Source organism: Pocillopora damicornis, chromosome 10, assembly GCF_964200805.1.
Source record: "Pocillopora damicornis chromosome 10, jaPocDami1.2, whole genome shotgun sequence".
Taxonomy (NCBI): domain Eukaryota; kingdom Metazoa; phylum Cnidaria; class Anthozoa; order Scleractinia; family Pocilloporidae; genus Pocillopora; species Pocillopora damicornis.
The window spans coordinates 18905929-18932936 of record NC_142679.1 but is presented as its reverse complement, the minus strand read 5'-3'; the positions used below and the strand labels follow the sequence as shown (position 1 = coordinate 18932936).

Genomic DNA, 27008 nt, shown 5'->3' with positions numbered 1-27008 from the left:
TTATAGCTTTGTAAAAAATCCTGAGACGAAAAAATCTAGGTTTCTGGCACTGACTTGAACAGAAAACAACTGTTCAAGGCACATAGTGGAATCTTAAGCAATCACCGGAAAATGCAAGGAAGAATATATGGATGAAAATCTGAGCTATAACATACTCAACATGCAGTCTACACACTTCCTCATTTGTTCTTATCACCATCTTTTGCTGCTCAATTCATATGCATGCATTAATTTACCTTTTAAGTGCATCTGTCTGTCTTGAAAATCTACCTAACAATAAACTTTTTTCAAAGGGAGTTATCTTTCATTAAATTTAGCCTGAATCCAGGCTCCTTGGTGGGAAATTGTGAAAAAAGTGAGCAAAGTGAGTCTAGTGGGGGACTGGGGAGGAAAATGTGGTTCCCTTCGTTCACCGAAATTTTTTTTCGCACATTCTCCACGTAAGAGCCCAGTCCCAGGCTAATTTAGTTTTGCTAGTCTGAGCATATACTTGTGAGAAGTACAAAGAAATTATAACTTAAAATTATTGTTTGAATATCAGTCTGCACTTGTATTTTTCGTGTAATGTGCAATGTAAACTTTTATTTCTAGAGAGAATCATCAGTGGAAGACCTTATAAAATCAATGAGTGGCCTTAGTTCCGGTGATAGCACGCCGATAAAGAAAGCAAAGAGGGTGGCAGGCAATAAGAGCAAGTGAAGCAAACACCTGCAGTTTAGTGAAGACGAGTAAGTTGACTGGAGACTCTTACACTTTTTAGTGGTACTGTGATACAATTAATTATAATACTTTAATACTTATATTGTACAAGTTCCAGTTTAATATGCTCACTTGTGCATTACAAAGAGCAAATTAATTACAAATATGAAAAAATTACAATATGAAATATTTTAATTCAAATAACTAGACAAAAAAACAAAACTTAACGCTTTACGGAAGAGATACTAACCTGCCAGACAAAATAGGGAATAGGGAATCAATAAACCTCTTGGAAGTGGGGAAGAGGCACTGTCTCAGTTCTTCACCTACCCCTTTATGTAGTGAACAGCCTGCCTTACCCATTCCTACACTGGTCTAACAAAAGTCAAAGAATTCTCACCCCCTTTGCTTCGAGTAGACCACCATATTGTATCCCAGGAAAAAAATCGCCCGAAATTTTGTTTTCTGTCAGCAGGTCAGTAACTTTGCAATTTTGTCCTTCTAGGGATGATGGTGATATTGTACAAAGGGGTAACAGATCTTACCCTAACCAAGAAAATGTGGACAATATGGAGGCTGTGCAGGTGGCTAAAGTACCCCCAATCTCCAAAGGCCCTATCAAGTACGAGGTTAAATACAATGAGAAGGACCCCCTGCGTAGCAAGACTGACAACTTCAATTGGGGCCGTACTCAACCCTGTCGACGCAAGGGCTTCTGCACAGGTGGACGGCGAACCCTTCAGATTTGTCGTGGATCCTTGGAATGCCAGAACCCCAAATGCCAATACCGAAAAATTCACAAGTTTACAAACAAGGTTGACTTTAATCGCACAAACAAATGTGTGCACTGCAAGCACATAGCTTTGAGGATTAATTGTTCTGCAAGGAAGTATATCGAAAATGACCGTTGTCATAAGAAAATGACGGTCATCTATGTCGGAGACCACGCATGTTCCCCAAGAGTTATGGAGGACAAGCCTGAAAAAGAGGAAGTAGCAGACATCATGCGAGAGAGGCCAACAATAACAACTGGGCAAATTCAATTAGAAAAAGTTAGGCAAGCCCTGCTAAGTGGCGGCGATGCCCAGTCCCTAGAGAATGTTGCCATGAAGTACAGCAATGCTCGGCACATTCGCTATCTTCATACCTCCGTGAACAAAAATGCAAGACCAGGTGGTTCCAAAATAGAGGCTATACGCCTTCTGAAAGATGACTTTATTGCTAGAGGCTTGGATCCCTAATTGGTTATGGACGTGACTGACAACACTGTTACGCTTTCAAGCGAGCAAAAGATTCGTATCGGAGCACTCATAACTCTTGGCATAATTGAGGAGCCTGTAAGTCTTGACGGCTGCGAAAGCCATGCAAAAGGTTTTACAGAAATAGAACTGACCACATACTACCCAACTTTAAGAAGAAATGTTAAACTGGTGAACATGTTTGTTCCAAAACCAGGAGAAAACTCAGAAAATGTTGAGTATATGGTTAAGATTTTCGATGCTGCTGTTAATGCAGTACTGCCATCTGTGGCTCGTGAACATGACTTATCTCCAGAAGAATTTGAGGGCAGAGGCCTAGAACCTCATGCCTATGTTGGCGATGAAGGTGGTGTCTTGTGGAGTGGTCTTTGTAAAGCAAAAGGGGAAGCCATAAAAAACAAGACAGTGTCAGATTTTTTTTCATATAAAGCAAGACATCCATCGACACTTGAAATACTTAAAAGCTGAAAAAGACAAAAAACAGTTTGAAAAGTTGATGATGGATGCATATAATTCACCTACTTCCATTCAAGCTGATGAAGCAGAAAAAGCCTTAGAAAAGTTAATAAACAACCAGTCAACCAATGTACAGAAAATGAAAAACTTCAAATCATGGTGGTGGAGGAGAAGATCTCGTTGGCAGCAATGGTGTAGATCATATTCCTCAAGTTCAGCATCCTCTGCTGAAGTCGCAAATGCCAAATCTATCAGTGCATCAGGATACCGGAAAAGACTGATAGATGTGGTCACCACCGAATGTTTAGCTGCAGTTCTTGAAGCTGCTGAAATCAAGCGTCAAGCTCTGGGTCAAAAGACAGTTGGAGAGGGTCCAACTGCAGCTGATCGTGAAGAAAAGAAACAAAATGAGCAACTTTTTGCAGATGAAGATGTATGTGCTTCTGCAGTGCAGTACATAGCAGTCCATGCTGACTCCTTGTCTGGGGAGCCACACCTTGTAACCGACGTTGAAATGGCTCATCAAGACTATACAGTTAACACCAAGGACACTCACAGATCTGACCGAAACAAAAGCAAACCGAAAACGAAAAAAACAAACAACACAGAAGCTGTTAATAAGAAGAATCTTAGATATTTTGCAAAGAAAGTTGTTGGTGTTGCAATGTATCTCTTGGAATGCAACAGCACAATGAACTTATTCAAGTTTAAAATTTTGGACACCATGGGTTACCAGGAGAATGTGACACTGACTAAAGACTCTGCTTCCTGTACCTCTCAGGCTTGCAGAAAGAACTGCCATCATCTAGTCTGGGTGTTCCACAACGTTTTCAGTTTTACTAAAGATGAACCCCTGATTTATAAAAAAAATTTACCCAAGCTGAGTGGCAGAAAATAATTGACGCTTTTCCGCAGGAAGTGCCCCTTGCAAGACTGCCAAATATTTCAAATCAGATATTCAAAATTCGTCCGAAAAAATAAAACTGCAAAATGTGCTATATGCAAAAAAAATTTAACAAAAGGTGATCTTCAAGCAAGCACTGAAGGTCACGCCTGCCGCACCATCAGTCGTGTATGGATTTTGCGCACATTTTACTTTTGTCCAAGTATGACTTGCATTACAAAACTGCCAAGACATTCTGTGGTTACTCCATTCTGTCCATCTGAAATGACATTACAGGGCGTGAAATTAACTTTTTTTTCTGATAGCCACTTGGCTCCTAAATTCTTCAAAGTGGTAGCCAATTCAAAAAAGTTGGTCGCCATTTTCAAAGACAAACAAAATCTTTCTTTACGCTGTCAGCGTTCTAGATAGACCCTCCAAAATTAAGTTAGGGAAAAGATCTTTAACGTGCTACAAAGTGGACACTAGGATTGATGATATACAACGTTCAGGCTCATCTAAATCCAAGATGGCGTCTAGTTATCGATCGAGATGCATGTGCTACGTTTTGGAAACAAACTTAACGAGGAAGTTTGCCGCGGATTTATCTTTGCAAATCTTTTTAATTCACGGTATCTCTTGGTAAGGTTATGATGAAACGTTCTAGTCGCCAATTTGGCGACTAACTTTCAGGATTTGGTCGCCAAAGTGAAAAATTTAGTCGCATTGGCGCCTGTATTAGGCGCAATTTCACGCCCTACATTACATTTTGACCCAGATGTAAGTCAAGAACAGAGACTTGGCCTTGAAAAATCTTGATTTAGCACCGCTTGTACTTCTTACAGTTTATGTTGGCTTAATTAAGTGATCGTATACACCTTTCAGAAAACTGAAAAATTCGATAACCACCAACTACATTTGATACTCGTAGTTTATAGTAAAGTGTTATAAATAGAATAAAGGTTGATTTTATTGGAATGCAAATACATTTCACATGTTTGAAAGGATGCGATTTCCCATTTGATTAATTTTCATTATTTTCCCGTTTTCAAAATGGCGGATCTTATGTCATCATATGAAATACCCCTCCCCCCAATCAGAGATATAGGTATGTACACTTCTCCTTTTCGCCGATTTGATTTTGCGTCAATTTTCATTGTTTTCTCGTTTTCCAAGATGGCGGATCTTATGGCGTTATATGAAATACCCCCCCTCCCCCCATCCAGAGAGTTCACATGCTTTTTTGCAGCAATTTAATTTTTATCATTTTGTCGTTTTCAAAGATGGCGAACCTTACAACGTCTTATGAATTACCCCTCCCCCATCTAATCAGAGATCTGGGTATGTCTACTTGTTCTTTTTGCCGATTGATTTTGCATCAATTTTCATCGTTTTCTTGTTTTCCAAGATGGCGGATCTTATGGCGTTATATGAAATACCCCCCCCCCCCCCCCCCCATCCAGGGAGTTCACGTGCTTTTTTGCAGCAATTCAATTTTTATCATTTTGTCGTTTTCAAAGATGGCGAACCTTACAACGTCATATGAATTACCCCTTCCCCTCTAATCAGAGATCTGGGTATGTCTACTTGTTCTTTTTGCCGATTGATTTTGCATCAATTTTCATCGTTTTCTCGTTTTCCAGGATGGCGGATATTAGACGTCATATGAAATACCCCTGACTAGAGAGTACACTTTCAACATTTTGGCCTTTGAAATACACCCCTACCCCCTTATCCGTTTTTTTGATTTGATTTGACGTCATAAGAATGCCTTGCAAGGCTGACTCGCATGCCCCGCATGTCTGACTCGCCTGGTTCGCACGTCTAACTCGCTTGCCTCGTATGCCTCGCATGGTTGGCTCGCATGCCTCGCATGCCTCGCTGGCTCGCACTCCATACAAACTCGTGCAATTTCACCAACGAGGGACAAAAGTCCCTTCAACGTATTGTTTTACAAACCGCCAACATCCGCTCGTAATATCCTAGTAATCGTAGAATTGGGCTTTAGTCAGTTTTGTTTGCTATGCGCTCTTGTCAGACTCTGGGTGGAGTTAACTTGTATCCGTTGAACAAAAATATTTCAACTGATGATGGCGAGCACATCGGAAACATATTCCCGTTCTACAAGCCATGATGATTTTTACGATTCGGAAATCACCACCAGAGGAAAGACATCCCAATGAAGATCAGTGGGTTGACTTCGATGCCTCAAACAATTCTTTGAATGCAGGATGTTTCATTTATGGAGAAATAATTCCGGATTTAGAGAGTCAATTAGAAATTGAAGGTAAAGTTAAAATCACCTGAATACAAAGTATCACAAGCAGTCAATTCAGTGTCGATAACTTTTCAAATATCAAGGTTGATAAGAGGTCAGAAGTATGCAAGTGTGACAGGTAACGCGAACTTCAGTCGTAAAGTATCGTGACGTTTCGAGCGTTAGCCCTTTGTCAATCGCTCTGACGAAAGGCTAACGCTCGAAACGTCAGCTTTTTTACCCTTTACGGTGGCTAATTTACGTTTTCAACCCAGTTGTTAACACTAAATTACCTGCTATACTCTCCCACCGACGCAGCACCACAGTTTCTTTAGAAACTTACCCCTTTAACGATAAATATAGAGCGATTAGGTAACGATAAATGGTCTGAGTGAAACTTTGTTTGCCAGGCACAAGTTTGCGATCTCATCGATATAAACACAATATTACCAAACGCTTATCGAATCGTCATCTCCAACTCTATCTCTTATTTATGAATTGTATGTTTTCAGTCCTCGGTGGAGATGTAGAACCCACAAACATTTGATAAAAGCACATTTTAGGCCAATTTTGTTGTTGCGAAAATTGATACGATGCATAATTCACTTCGGTTGAATTACACTAAAAATTAGAGAACTATTTCAGATTTCTTGGATTCCGTCGTTGTTTTCGATGTAGAACCCGGCCAAAACCAGAAGGCGCCCTCACAATGGCTTTGTAGAGTGGTTCTGCAGTACATTATTCCTTTCATTGCAGCTGACAGAGAGAGGGGATTGTTTTTCCGAGAGGCTTATTTTTGCCCTCTAATTGAGATACACATGTAGCATTATTACCAACTGTAAACATTGGTGGAGATATTAATTAAAATCTGTGATACTATTAGTTTAGTTTTCCTCTGAATAGTAAAGGGTTTAAGGTTTTCAGAAGGTTGAGCATTAATTTCCATGTGGTCTTTTGCAAGACAATGCAAGATTTAAATGATATATTTGTTCTCTATTTATTACATATACAAATCTTTTAAAATAGGTCAAAGGACTGAAATCGTGACTTGTTAATATATTTTGGCCAGAGTAGATTGCTTATTTGCTGTGTAAAAAACCTTCCAATTTTATTAAATTAATGATATTTTTCATTCAGTTTTTGTATCTGATCATAAAAAAAGTGATATGACTTAAATTGTATGTTGTATTGCTTACTTTTTTAACATTTTAATATTCGAATTTTATCATGTGGCATTAAGCCATGTGCTATTTTAGGTACATAATTCCTGTTGAAAGTTAATTGACAGAATATTCGTGGCATCTGTTATTGACTGGTTAGAGAAAGACTGTTATATTCCTGTATCCATGAGTGAATTTCTGAAACATCTAGTGAATAAGAGGATGCAGAATTTTTGCAACAGTGTATGAGTGGTCACAGTGTTTCTGTGACATTCAGTGTATGAGTGTTCAGAATTTCTGCAATAACTTGTGAATGAGTGGTTGCAGAATTTCTGCGACACCCAGTGAATGAGTTGTTGCAGAATTTCTGCAACACCCAGCGTATGAGTGGTCACAGAATTTCTGCAACACCTGGTGAATGAGTGGTTGCAGAATTTCTGCGACACCCAGTGAATAAGTGGTTGCAGAATTTCTGCAACACCCAGCATATGAGTTGTCACAGAATCTCTGTGACACCCAGTGTATGAGTGGTTGCAGAATTTCTGCGACGCTTAGAGTATTAGTGGTCACAGAATTTCTGCAACACCCTGTGTATAAATGGTTGCAGAATTTCTGCAACATCCAGTGTGTGAGTGGTAGCAGAATTTCTGTGACATTCAGTGGACTAATGGTTTCAGAATTTCTGCGACACTCAGTACATGAGAGGTTGCAGAATTTCTGCAACATTCAGTGACTGACTGTAAGCAAATTAGATGGATTACCTATGCATCTTTTCATGATTGTCCATTAACACATAGTTTCTTATGGACACGCAAAATATTGCAGAGGAAAATGTAAATTTTCAATTTATTTTAAATTTTGTCCACTAGATTTGATTATTTTTAAGTGATTACCAAACCTTGCAGAGGAAAATCATTAATTTATCCAAAAATGTGCTATTTTGGAAAACACAAAATAGTTTGGAAAGCGTTGAAAGTTTTCTATTGTCAAGATATCAACATTATTGTGGATTGCCATGCTCAACTGAGAGGTTGACCTTGTGGATAATAGTGGCTCTGAATTGTTGGAAAACGATTAGATAGTCATTTGTCAATATAACTGTGACAAACGAACACATGCATCTTCAACAACAAATGAATTTTATTTTCAGTCTTTCATTTTGTCTCTGAATGGGAAAGGGGTATAAGACAAAGTGGATATCCTTCAAAATCCCACCGGGCGACCACCCGCGCATTTGATCTTTCGAAGATTGGTTCCCCTAAATTCCTTCCCCCAGGGGCCAAACGCTGTGTTCAAATGCCCCCACCCAAAGACCGAATTTGATTGTCAATTATTGTCTTGTAAAAGACAGAATCAGCAACCATGACTTTCTACTCATTGACCAAGGTTTAAAACTTAGACCTTGTAAATTTTTTCTTCTGAGCCACTTGCCACTCTCTTTCTTTAACCGCCTCCATATTAAAAGATAAAACACGCGTATTCCGTTGGAAAAACGTTTCACTTCTGATTCAAATTCCCCACCCCAGCCAGACAAGGTTCAAGTTACCCCCCCCCCCCCCAACCTGGGTACACTTGACAGTCAAATGCCTGCGGGTTGCCAGGGGTGGATGTCAAAGCTTCTAATTGATCGGTGCATATCAGACCTTTCTTTGTATCTTCTGAAACATTATGTTTCAAAATGACCTTAAACTGATAAACAACTTTGATTATGCTAAAATATATAATCCTAATTCTCGAGAGTTCACACAAAAACATGTTAACACTTACTGGGGTTGGTTTATTGAAGTTCTTATGATTTGGATATTCTAAAACTTGGTAAATACAATTTTGCCTTCTAATGTGATACTAAATAAGTGGCTTAGATGAACTCAAGAGCCAGGCAAAAGCAACTAAACTTGCATACAAGAATGTGTTTGATCCACAATTGAATATACTTTGAATACGAATAATCGCACACATAGATAAGAATTAACTTCTGTCAAGATTGTCAGTGTCCACAACTTGATCAAAAAACCCTAATCTTTGATGTTGTACTTTGGCGAGTAATCAAGTTTGTCCGCAATACACTCGCGGTATTCTTTTTCTGTGTGATCCGTGTTTATCTCACGAATCCACTTTATACGTAGATTTTTGCCGCCATTATATTCAAACTGTTTTTTAACGTATTGATCTATGGCCAGATCCTGCCTCTTGTGTTCTACCATCCTCCGATGTACATCATTCGAGCGACCCACGTAGAGAACGTCGATGTCTTCTAAAGGAACTGTTTCTCCAATCAAGTAAATACCTTCTATGTGGGGTACTTTTTCAACTTCATATGGTTTCCATTGTTTGTCAAGGAGACGTTGGCATATTGAAGAAACCATCTTTTCGTAAATCTTTATAACAGAAATCTATAAATCTGTGAGAGTGGTTAGAGGACTACAAATAAGATCGTGAGTCTCCAAGGACACAATCTAGATTCTAAAAAACAAAAACATCAAAATTTGTTTACCTTATTGGTGTTTTAAGCTTTCTGTGGACTCCTGAAAGAAAATTTTTAAAAAAGTAATTCAGTGAGGTAACAATATGCTTCCCAGGATGAGCGTCTTGAGGTTTTCAAACGCCTCTTTTATGTAGAAAGCAGCTCCTGGTATTTGATTGCTAGATTTTAGAACTGAAATAACACGGGAAGGTGTCGAAGTTCAGTAGAAGCTAATACATGTATGTGAAGATTATATGAAATAATTCATATTTGTACTGCGGTTGTAGATGAAAGTGAAATGTGATCATCGCAGTAAATTTTCCAATTTAAGCAATTGGAGAGAAGAAGCCTGAAAAAAATCAGGGCTTCAACGGAATTCGAACCCAATGTGTGGCTTCATAGCCCTGATTTTTTTCAGGCTTCTTCTCTCCAATTGCTTAAATTGGAAAATTTACTGCGATGATCACATTTCACTTTCATCTACAACCGCAGTACAAATATGAATTATTTCATATAATCTTCACATCATGTCACTGCACGGGAAGATATGAACTCAATAAATTGACCTCGCTCCCAATGTGTGGCTTCATAGCTCAGTTGGTAGAGCATCGCACCGGTATCGCGGAGGTCAAGGGTTCGAATCCCGTTGAAGCCCTGATTTTTTTCAGGCTTCTTCTCTCCAATTGCTTAAATCGGAAAATTTACTGCGATGATCACATTTCACTTTCTAATACATGTATGTTAGTTTCAACGTCTCGAGCTTCGACCTCTTCTCAAATGCTCCATTTGCCAGCCAGAACTGAAACAAACGCGGCGTATGATTATTATTCAACGATTGATAGGATAAGTCTCGTTTGATAAGACACGGTCAAAAAATGAAAAATGGCTGCGCTTAATTGAACATCTACAATCATTATGTTTTACTCCTCACAACATCTGGTATTAGTCTGAGCTTGGATGATCAGAGCAGACTTGAAACGCTGAAGTTAAGCTGACATCGATCGACTAGCTTGGTTTTATTTTCAACATTAATCCGGTAAAAAGCATTTAGACTCGTTACATTAACTATAAATTTTGGCGCCCAAATCTAACGGGCTAGTGACACTCAGTGTCTGTTCAAAATTATTAAAACAAGCTGGTGTTTTCACCAAATAAATTACAGACGTTCGCGCAAAAATACCGCAAACGTCTTAGGGAACCATTACAGTCATCACGCTTTATGAGTTTTGTCAATCGATAACAATTTCTTACTTAGCTTATGAGTATGTCATCATTGCAGTAATTATCGCTAAATATTTCTGCCGAGAACGTTTTCAAAACATTTAAGTTTATATTTACACATGGAAAGACAGAAATCTACAAACATAGCCTAACTGCGCAAATTTGGAGTTTTCCCCTTTTCTCCTTAACGGAGAATTAACTGTTTCCCGCCCAAATGAACGACAGTGCCCCAAAAGTAAGCTTACCTTACTCCCTTGAACTGTGTTTGTACTTTTTCACGGAGTGTGCGACTAAACTTATGTCACTTCTTTTTATGAAAACTAAACTGTGTTGGCTGGCCAATGAGAAAACTCTTTTATTACAACATCTCGAGTTTTATTGGCTAGATAGGAAAGGGACTTTCCCGTAATTGACTTCTATCGTTGAGTATTTGGTATCGCTTTTCTGAGAAATGGTCGTCATAATTACTTTCTCAGAAACTTCATATTCGAGTAGAAGGAGTAGAAGTTAAGATCAGACGGAAATGTTGACGCCGAAGCCTCAGGAATATAATCACCACGTCATGTCAACTTTTGGCCGAACGGTTGGCAAGAAACAAATAAGGGAAATATCCCTTACAAAGTTGTTTATCTTAACATCAAGGGACATTTTGTTCAAAACTGAAAGTACTGGCACAGCAGATTCCTCTTAGCAAATGACGCAACCTTCTCCGTTAACATGTTTACAGTCTCGACGGCTGGAACATTTTACATTAAAGATTTTAGTAAATGACTGCTACAACAAGGTGCAATATTGCCAGTGTACTCAAGATAAAGGATTTGAACCTTGAACTTGTCTGAAATTGATATTGTCCGCATGCTTCATGTATGATTTCAAAAACGGTTCTGTGTAACAAAATTTTACCAATGGTTTGAATAAATTAAGCTTAAGAAAAAAAATTGTTTTCTGGCGGATTTTGTTGCGCGCGTTACACGTGGATGATAAAAGGTCATAAATTACAATGTATAGCCTGTGGAATCATGTCTCTGTCTATTTATTGGCAGCTTGCCCTCTCCAGATCTTTCTCGTAAATGATCACGGTGATCGATTAATTTCTTTTGTCCAAAACATCTTCTCAATTATTTTGATTTCTTGACGTCAATATCTTTTTCACTCAGTTAGCAAAGGAGACAGACGTCGATCTTCTGGATTAACCCTTTAACCCCTAAGAGTGACTGGCATCTAATTTCTCCTTACAATATCTCCACTGAATCACACATTAACTTCATGAGAATAAAGGAAATGATCACCAATTAAGGAAACTCTTGATTGTTAGACAAATTTTCCTTGTCAGCGTCTTAGTAAATGTACAAAGAACAGCAGGGAGAATATGAACACTGATGTTAGGGTGTAATGAGTCAAATTGGAAAGAGCTTCGATACTAGCTCTTCAGGGATCACAAACAAACTTGAGTTCTCGTTACTAGATCTTGATTTTGAGCACCAATGTCAAATTGCATGAGTGGCAGTATAGATTGTTTTTTAGCGACAAGGAACGGATCTTATCTTCCAAAGAGCTGAATCTGGGAATGAACTTTAAAGCTGGCGAGTGATTTTATGTTTGGAAACTAATACTAGACATCATCAAGGTTTTAAAACAATTTCCCACCGTCAATACTAAATAGCCTTTGTCATTAGTTCAATCAGAGTTAAAGAATTCATCCATTGATTCGTATTTTTCAATGTATTGACCCTCAAAACTCTTCTATATCTCTCCTATGCGAAGCTTGGGGAGCCTCTTTCATTTATCAAATTTCAGCCCTACTTCAGGATCGCCTTTACTGTGAGTCACCCCAGAATAGGACATAACGTGGGTTCAATAAAATTCAAATCTGTGTGCGTCACTTTTGTGCAGTACTTCACACTTAACCTCAAATTTGACTATCAAGTTTCCTTAATTTTTGTTTCAGTGTCTTTGAGCTTCACGAGCAACCCTACCAAGTAACAGTTGACATGCATTTAAACGGTAGAGTCCTCGCCAGAGAAATAATAAGGGCATGTGTTTCGTTTTAACAAAACCATCAAGGATCAGATACTTGATAAATTCATTTTTCTTGGCAGTTTAGGGGAACGAAACAAGGGAGGGGAAGGAAGGGATGAAGAAAGACTGAACGCCGGCTCGCAAGGTTGGAGAGGGCTTGGGTAACTTGTTTAAAACTCGGCACTAATTAGGAGCGTGTCATAAGGTGAAGAAACTTTTTTAAAAATTAAAATAGCCATGCTCTGACGCATTTGGCCTCAAAATCCAGTAATCCACGGTGATACAGTCTAGCATTCTCTCGATAACTGAAAAAACATGGTTGTGGTCATATAAGGTCTTTTGTAAGAGCGAAGCAATTCCATAACGAATCGGAACTTTGCTCGTTCTCACAATATTAATTTTTGATGGAGCTATCGAAAGACTTAAAGTAGGAGTAATAAAGAAACGGGACTATTTTGTAACAAATGCTATTTGTATTTCGTGAATAACTTATGCCGATCGATTTACATACTTTAAATTGTCCTTTCTGTACCACTTAGATGAATACTAAAAATTACATGTTTTGTGGATACATATGGCAATCATTTCTACTCTCAAGCATAAGTGTACTAACAACTGATGACTGAGTAACTTCTAAGCTCACAAACTGAAAAGATAAAAAAAACTGCCCGATCGATTCTCTAAAACATGTCTTTATCATATTTTAGTTGCCTCTACCTATTCTGTTGTATTTCAACTTATAACCCAGCTTATTCTCAACGCATTTGATGTAAACAGTCTCCTTCTCCTTGTGTTTAGGCTCTTTAATCCACTTAACGCAAAGATCTTTTCCGCCATTCCGTCGAAATTTGAGCTTAACGAACTTGTCAATTTCTTGATCGCCATATTTGTGTTGTTTCAGTCTCGCATGGACGTCTCTGGATTGGCCAAGATAAAGGTATTTGATTGCCTTTTGTCCGCTCATCGTGCAATTGACTCCTATCACGTATATGCCTTTTTGGTGAGGTATCTCACTGACATCCGTGTACTTTTCCCACGGCATTTCGTAGATAAGTTTGTTGCAAACTCTGTCAGCCATCTGTTCAAAAACGAACACTTTCAGAGAAATATCCAATAACAAAAGCTTTTGTGTCGACAGAGTTATATTTCAGTTAAAAAAATAAACAAGAAGGAAAATTAGAATACATAATTCGATAAAAGAAGAGAAAACTTTGACCTCTAAGGAAGAGAAATGCAATTGACAGTGTTATTTCTGAACTGAACAAACAATAGGGCGGTGAAACCATCGATTTGACTTTGTAGAAATAATTCTGGATAGAATCATCTGAATAAACTCTAGTACAACACTGATAGCTTTGAGTGACTCATCACGGAAAAAGAATGGCCGCAAAATGCGCGTTTAACCTTAGATTTTCTCACTCGACGAAGTGGAAGCAAAATATGGTGACAATGTTCTGTACGATTTGATTCTGTTCTGCTGTTGCCGCTCTGCATGTACATTTAACGCGACCGACCTTGATCGTCTGCGTTTACGTTTTGATTGTCTACATAAAAACTCTCAAAAAAGCTATGAAAGACCAAGAAAAATTGCTTACCTCGAAATCTGCCAACTAGATTCAGAGTTTTTTTTCAGCGATTCAAATTTACCGCGTGGAGTGTTAATATGGGCTCAAGTGCACAGTTTGCTTCTTCGCCGATTTGAATCTTCGCGCCAAAGCTTACGAAATTTATACACGACTTGATGTCCTATTTTTGGCTAATTATTGTAAGGGAAATATCCCTTACAAATTTGTTTATTTTTAGATCAAGGGATATTACCATTCAAAACTGAAAGTGCTGGCACAGCAGATTCCTCTCAGAAAATGAAGCAACCTCCTCCGATAGTACGTTTTCATTCTCAACGGCTGGAAAATTCACACATTTTAATGAATGACTGCGACAACAAGGTGCAACATTGCCAGTGTACTTAAGAAAAAGAAAGATCGATAGAACGTGCGGTCTACTGCTTAATTATAAAATAATTCACATAGTACGCGCGCTCTGATTGGCCATAAAACCATTTTACATCTACGCTTATCTCGTGTTCTCCCAACCTCCCGCGTGTTTACATCAGGCTATGTAAACACGGAAACCATTTTACATTTCTTCACTGTAAATCGATGGTTTGTGAAAGGTAGATTAATCGCTATTGGAAACTTCAGTCTAAATAAACGTTTCGTTTAAAAAGAAAAAAGAAAAACTGCAAATTTATGTTTTACTCGAGTTGAGCAATGCGTATATATACATATGCGTAGCTCTCGAAGGCTTAAAAGTTCAAAATACCCAATCCTCGAAGCCTACCCCATGGATAATTAAAATATTGCTGAAAACTGATCTGCAGTGCAAGCACTTTCAATTTCAGAGGTAAATTTCCCTTCCTTGAGATTAAAACATTCTGAGTATAACCATTCAAAGAATTATTCAAGATTCCCACTTCGGAGCTTACAAGCATTGAAAATTAGAAAATGTCATTAGATTATATTTCTATTTTTTCATAGTTCAATAAAAAAACTGGAGGCGGGAAATTTGAACAAACCTATTTAATGAAAAGTAAACTTTACGGAAAGTACATCATTTCAAAAAAATTTGCCTCGCAAGCACTTTCGATTTCATAGGGAAATTCCCTTCCTTAAAAGAAAAGAAAACTCAAACATAGACACAAAGGAATTGTTTACTCGTAAAATTGATGATAATAGGAATAACCATTGAAAATAGCCAATGAAATTTGATAACCTTAAAATCCAAGTTTTTTATTGGTCGAGGGAATGAGCGTTAAGTGAGGACCTAAAAAAGATATTACGTCATAGCGTCAATAAAAACAAGACGCGCGAAGTTCAAATCGTATAACCGTGAACGCTCTATTGAGAAGGAACAACTACAGATTTACGATATTTGAGCGAAAGGTAAGTTATCGAGCTGTAAAGGTTTTCTGAATCCTTAATCAATTCCCCATAGAATTTCAGTATGATAACTCACGTAAAATGGAAGCGATTCAAGTCGTGGTGGCGTAAGCGATGTGTAACCAGAAACCCAGCTATTTCATGAACTTTCGTAAATTGAAGCCCGGCAAACACGGGACTGGTAGGATCAGCAAACCTTTCAAATTTTGTTCTTCATCTCTGCGTCTAAAAGCGGGTGCACTAATTTATTCCGTTTAAGATGGACTTCTTGTTTGACCTGTAGACATCTTCCCGAATGTTAACGCTTAATTGCTTTTGCTGCTCTGTGGTTTTCCTCGTAAAAGTCAAATCTAAAAAACCCGAATCCCTATGAAACCGGCTCAGATAACAGAACTATACGTAAGGACATCCTCTCCAATTTAAAACATAGCAGACAAGTTTCACGAATGAAATCTTGAGTGATTCTCTCGTTAATTACCCATGGAGGCATAAACTTCTCCGCTTGGCTGGTTTTTACATTTACAAAGTTTTGATTCATTCGATGCTCAAAGCCTCGTATTTTTTCGAGGTTTCTTTCGGTCGCAATAAAATTCAAAGCCACTCTGAATCACCCCAATCAAGCGTCAATCCTTCGTTGAAAAATGACGCTGGACGTCAGAGAAGGCGCATGCGGTTACACGTGCCTAAGCACGCTTTACTCTCTTTTTCTAAAGAACCGATGATTATCAAAATGATTTAAAATGTGCATTTTAATCAACAGATGCCGCCAAATCGAAATTCCAACAAGCTTGTCCGTTTTAATCACTGGTGTCAATTCACTGATACAGTTAAGATATCTCACTTAAGGGCTGTCTATCGCAATGGAAATAAAGAACGAAGAATAAGGGCCATGAGATATTTGCATCTGAGGAAGGCTAACTTTGTGCATGAAATGACATTGGGGCACAAGGGAATAAAGCTGGTTTTCGGCGAGTTTGCGAGAAAAAGCATCAGAATGGAGTGTATTCAAGAACAAAGGCGTAAACCAAGGGGGAAACAGTACAAGACTTGGGAAAAGAAAACGATCCGAAGTAAGTTGGAATACCGCAAAATATTAAGGCAACAACTTCTTAAAAGTTGAACCCAGTTTATCACAACTGTCTGTAAAACTATAAAATAGCTTTCCCTGTAGGTTTAGGTCAGCATTATTGATTAACGTAACCCAAGACACTTTAAAAATGTGAAACAAGCTTAACTGATTTCGCTGATTTTTATCCTTTTTCCACTGCTATCACAATGATTAAATTAAACTTCAGCTAAAACCTTTGACGCATGAAATACGGACTTGCAATTCGAAGACAGTGTACTCAAGTACTTGTAGTAGTAAAATAAGCAGCTTGTAGTCCTTTTTTAAGCAAATAAAAGTCAATCTATCGTTATGGAGCCTCATATGAATTACTGTCTATGAATATGACCTATGCAAAAGTAAACAAAATGACTTCACGGTGCTTAGGAACCTCGAACTCCCACTTTAGCGCCGTTCAAACGCGTATTACATTCCTGTCGTGATGCGATGGTTTCTTTTTATCTTTCAAAGGCCAAATCTTTCTTGTAAAAGACGGAATCACCAACGGTGACTTTCTACTCATTGACAAGCTTTAAAACTTAGACCTTGTAAATCTTCTCTTCTGAGCCATTAGCTCGTGAATTTGAACTCTTTATCTTTAACCACTTCCATATTAAAAGATAAAACACGTGTTCTGATTCTAATTCCCCACCCCAGCCAGACAAGGTTCAAGTTTCCGCCCCCACCCTCCCCCAGAACACACGACTGGGGTGGATGTCAAAGCCACCAATTGATCGGTGCATATAACCTTTCTTTATATCTTCTGAAACCTTATGTTTGAAAACGAACTCAACCGAACAAAGCCCTCACGCCCTCGAACTAATAAACAACTTTGGTTATGCTAAAGAGTATAATTCTAATTCTCGAGAGTTCACACAGAGATATGTTTACATTTACTGAGGTTTTATTGAAGTTCCTATGAATTGGATATTCTAAAACTTGGTAAATAAAATTTTCCTCTCCAATATGATAATTAACAAATGGCTTTAATTAATTCAAGAACCAGGCAATAGCAACTAAACTTGCGTACAAGAACGTGTTTGACCCGCAGTTACATATAAACTGAATACGAATAATCATGCATTAAAGTTAGAATGAACTTCTGTCAAGGATGTCAGTGTCTACAACTTGATCATAAATCCTAATCTTGGATGTGGTATCTTGGCCAGTAACCAAGTTTGTCCGCAATACATTCGCGGGCAATGATGCCATGCCTGATACGCAAGAAAACCTTCTCGATTGACAAAACTTATAAAGCGTGATATCTGCACAGATTCACCTGGACGATTGCATTATTTTTGCGCGAGCGTCTGTAATTTTTTGTGAAAACACGAGCTTGCTTCAAGAATATTGAATCGACACTGAGCGTTACTCGTTCGTTAGATTTAGGCGCCAAAATTTTTAGTCCTCTAACCACTCTGACGGATTTATCTATCTTTGTTATGAAGATTTACGTATCTATCTCCAAATCCTGCCTCTTGTGTTCTTCCATCTTCCGATGAACATAATTAGTGCGACCCACGTAGAGAACTTCGGGGTCTTGTCTGGGGTCTGTTCGTCCAATCAAGTAAATACCTTCTATTTGGGGTATCATTTCAAGTTCATATGGTTTCCAGTGTTTGTCAAGGAGACGTTTACATATTGAAGAAACCATCTTTTCGTAAATCTTCATAACAGAAATAGATAAATCCGTTAGAATGGTGAGAGGACTACAAATTTTGGCGCCTAAATCTAACGGACGAGTAACACTCAGCGTCGATTCAAAATTATTGAAACAAGCTCGTGTTTTCACAAAAAATTTCAGATAGTTCGCGCAAAAATACTGAAAACGTCTCAGTGAACCAGTGTGGATATTACGCTCTATGAGTTTTGCCTACGGAGAACGTTTCTTACGTATGGCATGGCAACATTGCCGTAATTATCGCTAAATATTTCCGCCAAAAACTTTTTCACAACATTGAAGCTAATACCTATGCATGGATAGACAGAAATCTACAAACATAGCCCAGCTGCACAAATTTAGAGTTTGCTGCTTTCCTCCTGAACGGAGAATCATTTGTTTCCCGCCCAAATTAACGACAGAGGCCCAAAAGTAAATCAAAGATTAAATCATCTTGTAGCTTACCTCACACCCTTAGTCTGTGTTTGTACTTTTTCAGAGTGTGCGACGGAACATGTAACACTTCCTTTTATGAAAATGAAACTGTGTTGGCTGACCAATGAGAAAACTCTTTTATGACAGCATCTTGAGTATTATTGGCTGGGAAGTAAAGGGACTTTCCCGTAACTGACCTTTATCGTTGAATATTTGATATCGCTTTTTTAAGAAATGGTCACAATGATTATTTTCTCACAAACTACATATTCGACCTAATTAGAAAAAAATCTTCCAACCTACCAGTGATTGATGGACAGTCTTAATGCGCTTAAGCCGTCCCAACTGTTCACTTTGAATGTTGATCCCGTAATAGCTATTCAGACTCAGTGCATTAAATCCATAAAGATGTTCAATGAACAAAATGCATATTCGAGGAAAGGGGAGAACAATGACGAGAGCGAGATCGAGAACAGGGGGTAGAAGTTAATATCAGACGGAAATTCATGTACCTCTGCGTTGTTTGCTTCTTCGCCGATTTGAATCCTCCCGCAGAAGCCTCACCGAGAAATATAAACACCACGTCATGTCAACTTTTGGTTAACAAGAAACAAATAAGGGAAATATCCCTTACAAAGTTGTTTATCTTTACATCAAGGGATGATGCAACTTCCTCCGATGTTTCCAGTCTCGACGGCTGGAAAACTCGTATATTTTAGTAAATGACTGCGACGACAAGGTGCAATATTGCCAGTGTACTCAAGACATAGTGTTTGAACTTTGAACTTGTCTGAAATTGATATTGTCCGCATGCTTCATGTATGATTTCAAGCTAAGCATTTTTTCTAACAAACTAATTGCCAATGGTTTGAATATATTAAGTTTAAGAACAAAAATTGTTTTCTGTCAGATTTTGTTGCGCGCGTTACATTTGGATAATAAAAGGTCGTGAATTACAATGTGTCTCTGTCTATTCATTGGCAGCTTGCCCTTTATAGATCTTTCAGACCTATTTTTTTCGTAATTGGTCACGGTGAACGATTAATTTCTTTTGATTTAAGTATCTCCTCAATTATTTTGATTTGTTGACCTCAATATCTTTTTTACTCAGTTAGCAAAGGAGACAGACGTCGATCTTCTGGATTAACCCTTTAACTCTTAGGAGTGACTAGCATCTAATTTCTCCTTACAATATCACCACTGAATCACACATTAACTTCATGAGAATAACGGAAATAATCACCAACTAAGGAAACTCTTGATTGTTAGACAAATTCTCCTTGTTAGCATCTTAGTAAATGTACAGAGAACAGTATGGAGAATATGAACACTGATGTTAGGGTGTAATGAGTCAAATTGGAAAGAGCTTCGATACTAGCTCTTCAGGGATCACAAACAAACTTGAGTTCTCGTTACCAGATCTTGATTTTGAGCACCAATGTCAACTTGCGTGAGTGGTGGTAGAGATTGTTTCTTCGGATCCTATCTTCCAAAAAGTTAAATCTTGGAATAAACTTCAATACTGGCGAGTGATTTTATGCATGGCAACTAACACAAGACATCATTAAGGTTTAAAACAATTTCCCACTGTCAATATTAAATAGCCTTTGCCGTTATTTCAATCAGACTCGGAGGATTCATCCTTTGATATTTATTTTTCAATGTTTTGACCCTTTAAATACTTTTATATCCTTCCTACGCGAGGCTTGGGTAGCCTCTTTCTTATATCAAATTTCAGTCTTATTTCAGGATCACTTTTACTGTAAGTCACCCCAGAAAAGGACATCATGATAATGCGGGTTCAATAAAACTCAACTCTGTGTGCGTCACTTCTGTGCAGTACTTGACACTTCTACCCTTTATCTCAAATTATACTATCTCGTTTCCTTAATTTTTGTTTCAGTGTCCTTGAGCTTCACGAGCAACCCTACCAAGTAACAGTCACCATGCATTTAAATGGTAGAGTCCTGGCCAGAGAAATAATAAGGACATCTGTGTCGTTTTACCAAAACCATCAGCGATCAGATACTTGATAAATTCATTTTTCTTTGCAGTTTTGGGGAAAAGAATCAAGGAAGGGGAAAGAAGAGATGAAGAAAGATCGAACGCCGGCTCGGTGCAAGGATGGAAAGAGTTCGGGGAACTTGTTTGAAGCTTGACACTTATAAGTGCGTGTCATAGGATGAAGAAGCTTTTTCTAAATTAAAATAGCCGTGCTCTGAGGCATTTGGTCATCAAGTGTACCCTGAGAGAGCTTCCAAAGCTGAAAACAAAAGGTTTTTCTTCACAATCCAGTTATCCACGGTGATACAGTTATAGCATTGTCTCGATAATTGAGAAAGCATGGGCTGTGATGATATCAGGTCTTTAGTAAGAGCGAATCAGTTCCATAACGAATTGGAACTTTTCTCGTTTTCAAAATTCTAATTTTCGATGGAGCTATCGAAAGACTTAGAGTAGAAGTAATAAAGAAACGGGACTATTTTGTAACAAATGCTATTTGTATTTCATGAAAAACTTATACCGATCAACTTACATACTTTAAAATGTCTATTTTGTACCACCGAGATGAATACTGTGAATTACATGTTTAGTGCATACACATGGCAATCATTTCTACTCTCAAGTATAAGTGTTCTAACACCTGATGACTGAGAAACTTCTAAACTTACAAAAGATAATAAAAAAAAACTGCCCGAACGATCCTCTAACGCATTTATTGTTTACCATATTTACTTGCCTCTACCTATAATGTTGTATTCCAACTTAGAACCCAGCTTTTGCTCAACGCAGTTGATGTAAGGAGTTTCCTTCTTCTTGGGTTTGGGCTCTTCAATCCACTTAACGCGGAGATCTATTCCGCCATTCTCTTTAAAATGGTACTTAACAAACTTGTCAATTTCTTGTCTACCATTTTTGTGTTGTTCAAGTCTATTATGGACGTCTTTGGATCGGCCAAGGTACAGGTATTGGATGTCCCTTTTTCCCTCTATCTTGACTCCTATGACATATATGCCTTTCTCGTGAGGTATCTCATTGGCAACCTTCGTGTACTTTACCCACGGCCTTTCGTAGATAAGTTCGTCGCAAACTTCGTCAGCCATCTGTTCAAAAAAAATTTAAGAATCTCAGTCAATTTGTTTATTTCAGACGTTTGCTTTTCCACGAAATATTTACGCTTGAACGAACACTTTCCGAGAAATATCCAACAAAAAAAGCTTTTGTGTCGACAGACTTTTATTTCAGTTAGAAAAATAAACAAGAAGGAAAACTAGAATGCATAATTCCATAAAAGAAGAGAAGAAAACCTTGACTTCTAAGGAAGAGAAATACAATTAACAGTGTTATTTCTGAACTGAACAAACAATAGGGCGGCGAAACCATCGATTTGACTTCGTAGAAATAATTCTGGGTGGAATCATCTGACCAAACTCTAGTACAACACTGATATCTTCGAACGACCCATTAAGGAAAAAAGAAGACCGCAAGATGCGCGTCAAACCTTGATGAAGTGGAAGAAAAATTTGATAATAATATTCATGTTTTGATTCTATTCTGCCGTGGTCGCTCTGCAAGTACATCTTGTGCGACTGACCTCAATCGTCTGCGTTCATGTTTTGATTGTCCATATAAAAACTCTCAAAAAAGCTATGAAAGACCAAGAAAAATTGCTTACCTCGAAATCTGCCGATTAGATTCAGAGTTTTTATTTTTTTCAGCGATTCAAATTTACCGCGTCTGCTGAATGTGGGCTCAAGTGCACAGTTCGCTTCTTCGCCGATTTGAATCTTCGCGCCGAAGCTTACGAAATTTATACACCACTTGATGTCCTATTTTTGGCTAATTATTGTAAGGGAAATATCCCTTACAAATTTGTTTATTTTTAGATCAAGGGATATTACCATTCAAAACTGAAAGTGCTGGCACAGCAGATTCCTCTCAGAAAATGAAGCAACCTCCTCCGATAGTACGTTTTCATTCTCAACAGCTGGAAAATTCATACATTTTGATGAATGACTGCGACAACAAGGTGCAATATTGCCAGTGTACTCAAGAAAAAGAACGATCGATAGAACGTGCGGTCTATTGCTTAACTGCAAATCGATGGTACGTGAACGGCAGATTAATCGCAATTGGAAACTTTGGTCTAAATAAATGTTTGGTCTAAAAAAAAAAAAAGACAAACTGTAAATTTATGTTTTACTCAAGTTGAGTAATACGTATACATACACATATGCGTAGCTTTCGAAGGCTTGAAAGCTCAAAATACCCATTCCTCGAAGCCTACCGCATGGATAATTAAAAATTGCTGAAAGCTGATCTGCAGTGCAAGCGCTTTCAATTTCAGAGGTAAATTTCCCTTCCTTGAGATTAGACAAATTCTGAGTATAACAACTCAAAGAATTATTCAAAATTTCCACTTCGGAGCTTGCAGCATTGACAATTAAAAAATGTCATTAGATTATATTTCGATTTTTTTAAAGTTCAATTAAAAACCGGAAGCGGGAAATTATCGAAAGTATCGAAGCTCTTTCCAATTTGACTCATTACACCCTAACATCAGTGTTCATATTCTCCATACTGTTCTCTGTACATTTACTAAGATGCTAACAAGGAGAATTTGTCTAACAATCAAGAGTTTCCTTAGTTGGTGATTATTTCCGTTATTCTCATGAAGTTAATGTGTGATTCAGTGGTGATATTGTAAGGAGAAATTAGATGCTAGTCACTTCTAAGAGTTAAAGGGTTAATCCAGAAGATCGACGTCTGTCCCCTTTGCTAACTGAGTGAAAAAGATATTGAGGTCAACAAATCAAAATAATTGAGGAGATACTTAAATCAAAAGAAATTAATCGTTCACCGTGACCAATTACGAAAAAAATAGGTCTGAAAGATCTATAAAGGGCAAGCTGCCAATGAATAGACAGAGACACATTGTAATTCACGACCTTTTATTATCCAAATGTAACGCGCGCAACAAAATCTGACAGAAAACAATTTTTGTTCTTAAACTTAATATATTCAAACCATTGGCAATGAGTTTGTTAGAAAAAATGCTTAGCTTGAAATCATACATGAAGCATGCGGACAATATCAACTTCAGACAAGTTCAAAGTTCAAACCCTATGTCTTGAGTACACTGGCAATATTGCACCTTGTCGTCGCAGTCATTTACTAAAATATACGAGTTTTCCAGCCGTCGAGACTGGAAACATCGGAGGAAGTTGCATCATCCCTTGATGTAAAGATAAACAACTTTGTAAGGGATATTTCCCTTATTTGTTTCTTGTTAACCAAAAGTTGACATGACGTGGTGTTTATATTTCTCAGTAAGGCTTCGGCGGGAGGATTCAAATCAGCGAAGAAGCAAACAACGCAGAGGTACATGAATTTCCGTCTGATATTAACTTCTACTCCTTGTTCTCGATCTCACTCTCGTCATTGTTCTCCTCTTTCCTCGAATATGTATTTTGTTCATTGAACATCTTGATGGATTTAATGCACTGAGTCTGAATAGCTATTACGGGATAAACATTCAAAGTGAACAGTTGGGACGACTTAAGCGCATTAAGACTGACCATCAATCATTGGTAGATTGGAAGATTTTTTTCTAATTAGGTCGAATATGTAGTTTGTGAAAAAATAATCATTGTGACCATTTCTTAGAAAAGCGATATCAAATATTCAACGATAAAGGTCAGTTACGGGAAAGTCCCTTTACTTTCCAGCCAATAATACTCAAGATGCTGTCATAAAAGAGTTTTCTCATTGGTCAGCCAACACAGTTTCATTTTCATAAAGGAAGTGTTACATGTTCAGTCGCGCACTCTGAAAAAGTACAAACACAGACTAAGGGTGTGAGGTAAGCTTCAAGATGATTTAATCTTTGATTTACTTTTGGGCCTCTGTCGTTAATTTGGGCGGGAAACAAATGATTCTCCGTTCAGGAGAAGAGCAGCAAACTGTAAATTTGCGCAGCTAGGCTATGTTTGTAGATTTCTGTCTATCCATGCATAGGTATTAGCTTCAATGTTGTGAAAAAGTTTTTGGCGGAAATATTTAGCGATAATTACGGTAATGTTGCCATAATGTTCTCCGTAGGAAAAACTCATTGAGCGTAATATCCACACTGGTTCACTGAGACGTTTTCAGTATTTTTGCGCGAACTATCTGAAATTTTTTGTGAAAACACGAGCTTGTTTCAATAATTTTGAATCGACGTTGAGTGTTACTCGTCCGTTAGATTTAGGCGCCAAAATTTGTAGTCCTCTCACCATTCTAACGGATTTATCTATTTCTGTTATGAAGATTTACGAAAAGATGGTTTCTTCAATATGTCAACGTCTCCTCGACAAATAATGGGAACTGTATGAAGTTTATTAGTTCGAGGGCGTGAGGGCTTTGTTTGGTCGAGTTCGTTTTCAAACATAAGGTTTCAGAAGATACAAAGAAAGGTTATATGCACTGATCAATTGGTAGCTTTGACATCCACCCCAGGCAACCCATGGGCATTCGACTGTTGTGTGTTCCGGGGGGTGGGGGCGGAAACTTGAACCTTGTCTGGCTGGGGTGGGGAATTAGAATCGGAAGTGAAACGTTTTTCTAATGAAATACACGTGGTTTCTCTTTTAATATGGAAGTGGTTAGAAGATAAAGAGTTCAAATTCACGAGCTAATGGCTCAGAAGAGAAGATTTACAAGGTCTAAGTTTTAAAGCTTGTCAATGAGTAGAAAGTCACCGTTGGTGATTCCGTCTTTCACAAGAAAATTGACTATCAGATTTGGCCTTCGAGGTTCCTAAGCACCATGAAGTCATTTTGTTTACTTTTGCATAGGTCATATATTCATAGACAGTAATTCATATGAGGCTCTATAACGATAGATTTAGTTTTATTTGTTTAAAAAAGGGCTAAAAGCTGCTTATTTTACTGCTATAAGTACTTAAGTACACTGTCTTCGAATTGCAAGTCCGTCTTTCATGCGTCAAAGGTTTTAGCTGAAGTTTAATATAATCATTGTGATCGCAGTAGAAAAAGGATAAAAATCAGCGAAATCAGTTTAGCTTGTGTCACATTTTTAGAGTGTCTTGGGTTACGTTAATCAATAATGCTGAACTAAACCTACAGGGAAAGCTATTTTATAGTTTTACAGACAGTTGTGATAAACTGGGTTCAACTTTTAAGAAGTTGTTGCCTTAATATTTTGCGGTATCCCAACTTACTTCGGATCGTTTTCTTTTCCCAAGTCTTGTACTGTTTCTCCCTTCGTTTATGCCTTTGTTCTTGAATACACCGCAGCTTGTAGTCCTTTTTTAAGCAAATAAAAGTCAATCTATCGTTATGGAGCCTCATATGAATTACTGTCTATGAATATGACCTATGCAAAAGTAAACAAAATGACTTCACGGTGCTTAGGAACCTCGAACTCCCACTTTAGCGCCGTTCAATCTTCATAACAGAAATAGATAAATCAGTCAGAGTGGTTAGAGGACTACAAATTTTGGCGCCTAAATCTAACGAACGAATAACGCTCAGTGTTGATTCAATATTCTTGAAACAAGCTCGTGTTTCCACAAAAAATTTCAGACGTTCGCGCAAAAATAATGCAAACGTCCAGGTAAATCTGTGCAGATATCACGCTTTATAAGTTTTGTCAATCGAGAAAGTTTTCTTGCGTATCAGACATGGCATCATTGCCCTAATTATCGATAAATATTTCCGCCAAATCTACAAACATAGCCTAACTGCGCAAATTTAGAGCTTGCTGCTTTCCTCCTGAACGGAGAATCATTTATTTCCCGCCCAAATGAACGACAGTGACCCAAAAGTAAACCAAAGCTTATATTATCTTGAAGCTTACCTCACTCCCTTAGTCTGTGTTTGTACTTTTTCAGAGTGCGTGACTGAATATATAACACTTCTTTTTATGAAAATGAAACTGAGTTGGCTGACCAATGAGAAAACTCTTTTATTACAGCATCTCGAGTATTATTGGCTGGAAATGAAAGTGACTTTCCCGTAACTGACCTTTATCGTTGAATATTTGATATCGCTTTTCTAAGAAATGATCACAATGATTATTCTCTCAGAAACTTCATATTCGACCTGATTAGAAAAAAATCTTCCAACCCACCAATGATTGATGGACAGTCTCTTGGTTGGAATTTTTGATGAGATCACTGTAGTAGGCTCTCATTCGGAATATTTCAAAATGAAGACAAAATTTGTGTAGACACGAAGTTTAATGCGCTTAAGCCGTCCCAACTGTTCACTTTGAATATTGATTCCATAAGAGTTATTCAGACTCAGTGCCTTAAATCCATAAAGATGTTCAGTGAACAAAATACATATTTGAGGAAAGAGGAGAAAAATAACGAGAGCGAGATCGAGAACAAGGAGTAGAAGTTAAGATCAGACGGAAATATCATACTTTAAACTCAAGTAACTCTAC

The 27008-nt window shown here is 37.9% G+C and overlaps 3 protein-coding genes, 3 long non-coding RNA genes and 1 pseudogene across 9 annotated transcripts in view; 4 read left to right on the top strand and 3 right to left on the bottom strand.

The window, feature by feature from the left end:
* Positions 1-3014, top strand: part of LOC113676454 (uncharacterized) — a 6213-nt gene extending 3199 nt beyond the window's left edge. Inside the window, exons 6-7 of the mRNA XM_089183934.1 lie at positions 592-728; positions 1205-3014. The gene's annotated coding sequence lies outside the window, so the exon portion shown is untranslated. The remainder of the gene's footprint in view (positions 1-591; positions 729-1204) is intronic.
* LOC149039262 (uncharacterized) overlaps positions 1-3411 on the top strand; it is a 3941-nt pseudogene extending 530 nt beyond the window's left edge. Inside the window, exons 3-4 of the transcript XR_016180647.1 lie at positions 592-695; positions 1205-3411. The product of XR_016180647.1 is annotated as an uncharacterized LOC149039262 (transcript). The remainder of the gene's footprint in view (positions 1-591; positions 696-1204) is intronic.
* A 1694-nt stretch (positions 3412-5105) lies between these two features.
* Positions 5106-6730, top strand: LOC149039261 (uncharacterized). The gene is made up of 2 exons (XR_016180193.1): positions 5106-5584; positions 6200-6730. It is a non-coding gene; the product is annotated as an uncharacterized LOC149039261 (long non-coding RNA).
* A 1628-nt stretch (positions 6731-8358) lies between these two features.
* On the bottom strand, positions 8359-11530 carry LOC149039260 (uncharacterized). The gene is made up of 2 exons (XR_016180192.1): positions 10645-11530; positions 8359-9239 (listed from the first exon to the last, which is right to left on the bottom strand). It is a non-coding gene; the product is annotated as an uncharacterized LOC149039260 (long non-coding RNA).
* A 1339-nt stretch (positions 11531-12869) lies between these two features.
* Positions 12870-14409, bottom strand: LOC113681399 (uncharacterized). Its single transcript, XR_016180190.1, has 2 exons — positions 14014-14409; positions 12870-13541 (listed from the first exon to the last, which is right to left on the bottom strand). It is a non-coding gene; the product is annotated as an uncharacterized LOC113681399 (long non-coding RNA).
* A 544-nt stretch (positions 14410-14953) lies between these two features.
* On the top strand, positions 14954-24946 carry LOC149039259 (uncharacterized). Of its 3 annotated transcripts, none has more exons than XM_089183929.1 (3): positions 14954-15360; positions 16118-16427; positions 20612-20885. In XM_089183929.1, exons 2-3 carry the CDS (start codon positions 16118-16120, stop codon positions 20707-20709), a joined length of 408 nt encoding a protein of 135 aa, XP_089040055.1. In that variant the 5' UTR covers positions 14954-15360; the 3' UTR covers positions 20710-20885. The 3 variants fall into 3 exon arrangements, with proteins under 3 accessions (XP_089040055.1, XP_089040056.1, XP_089040057.1); XM_089183930.1 differs by lacking the exon at positions 20612-20885 and adding an exon at positions 18622-19403 and having other exon boundaries at positions 14956-15360; XM_089183931.1 differs by lacking the exon at positions 20612-20885 and adding an exon at positions 24867-24946 and having other exon boundaries at positions 14961-15360.
* On the bottom strand, positions 21040-26453 carry LOC149039258 (uncharacterized). The gene is made up of 3 exons (XM_089183933.1): positions 26418-26453; positions 25780-25864; positions 21040-21661 (listed from the first exon to the last, which is right to left on the bottom strand). Exon 3 carries the CDS (start codon positions 21659-21661, stop codon positions 21290-21292), a length of 372 nt encoding a protein of 123 aa, XP_089040059.1. The 5' UTR covers positions 25780-25864; positions 26418-26453; the 3' UTR covers positions 21040-21289.
* Positions 26454-27008: the final 555 nt, after the last annotated feature.

What these genes read in the sequence shown, in the direction of transcription:
- LOC149039259 (XM_089183929.1), top strand. Translation starts at nt 16,118, where the DNA reads ATGCCGCCAAATCGAAATTCCAACAAGCTTGTCCGTTTTAATCACTGG. An exon ending in GGAAAAGAAAACGATCCGAA is followed by an intron (nt 16,428 to 20,611) that starts GTAAGTTGGAAT and finishes TTTTCTTTGCAG; the next exon opens with TTTTGGGGAAAAGAATCAAG.
- LOC149039258 (XM_089183933.1), bottom strand. Translation starts at nt 21,661, where the DNA reads ATGGCTGACGAAGTTTGCGACGAACTTATCTACGAAAGGCCGTGGGTA.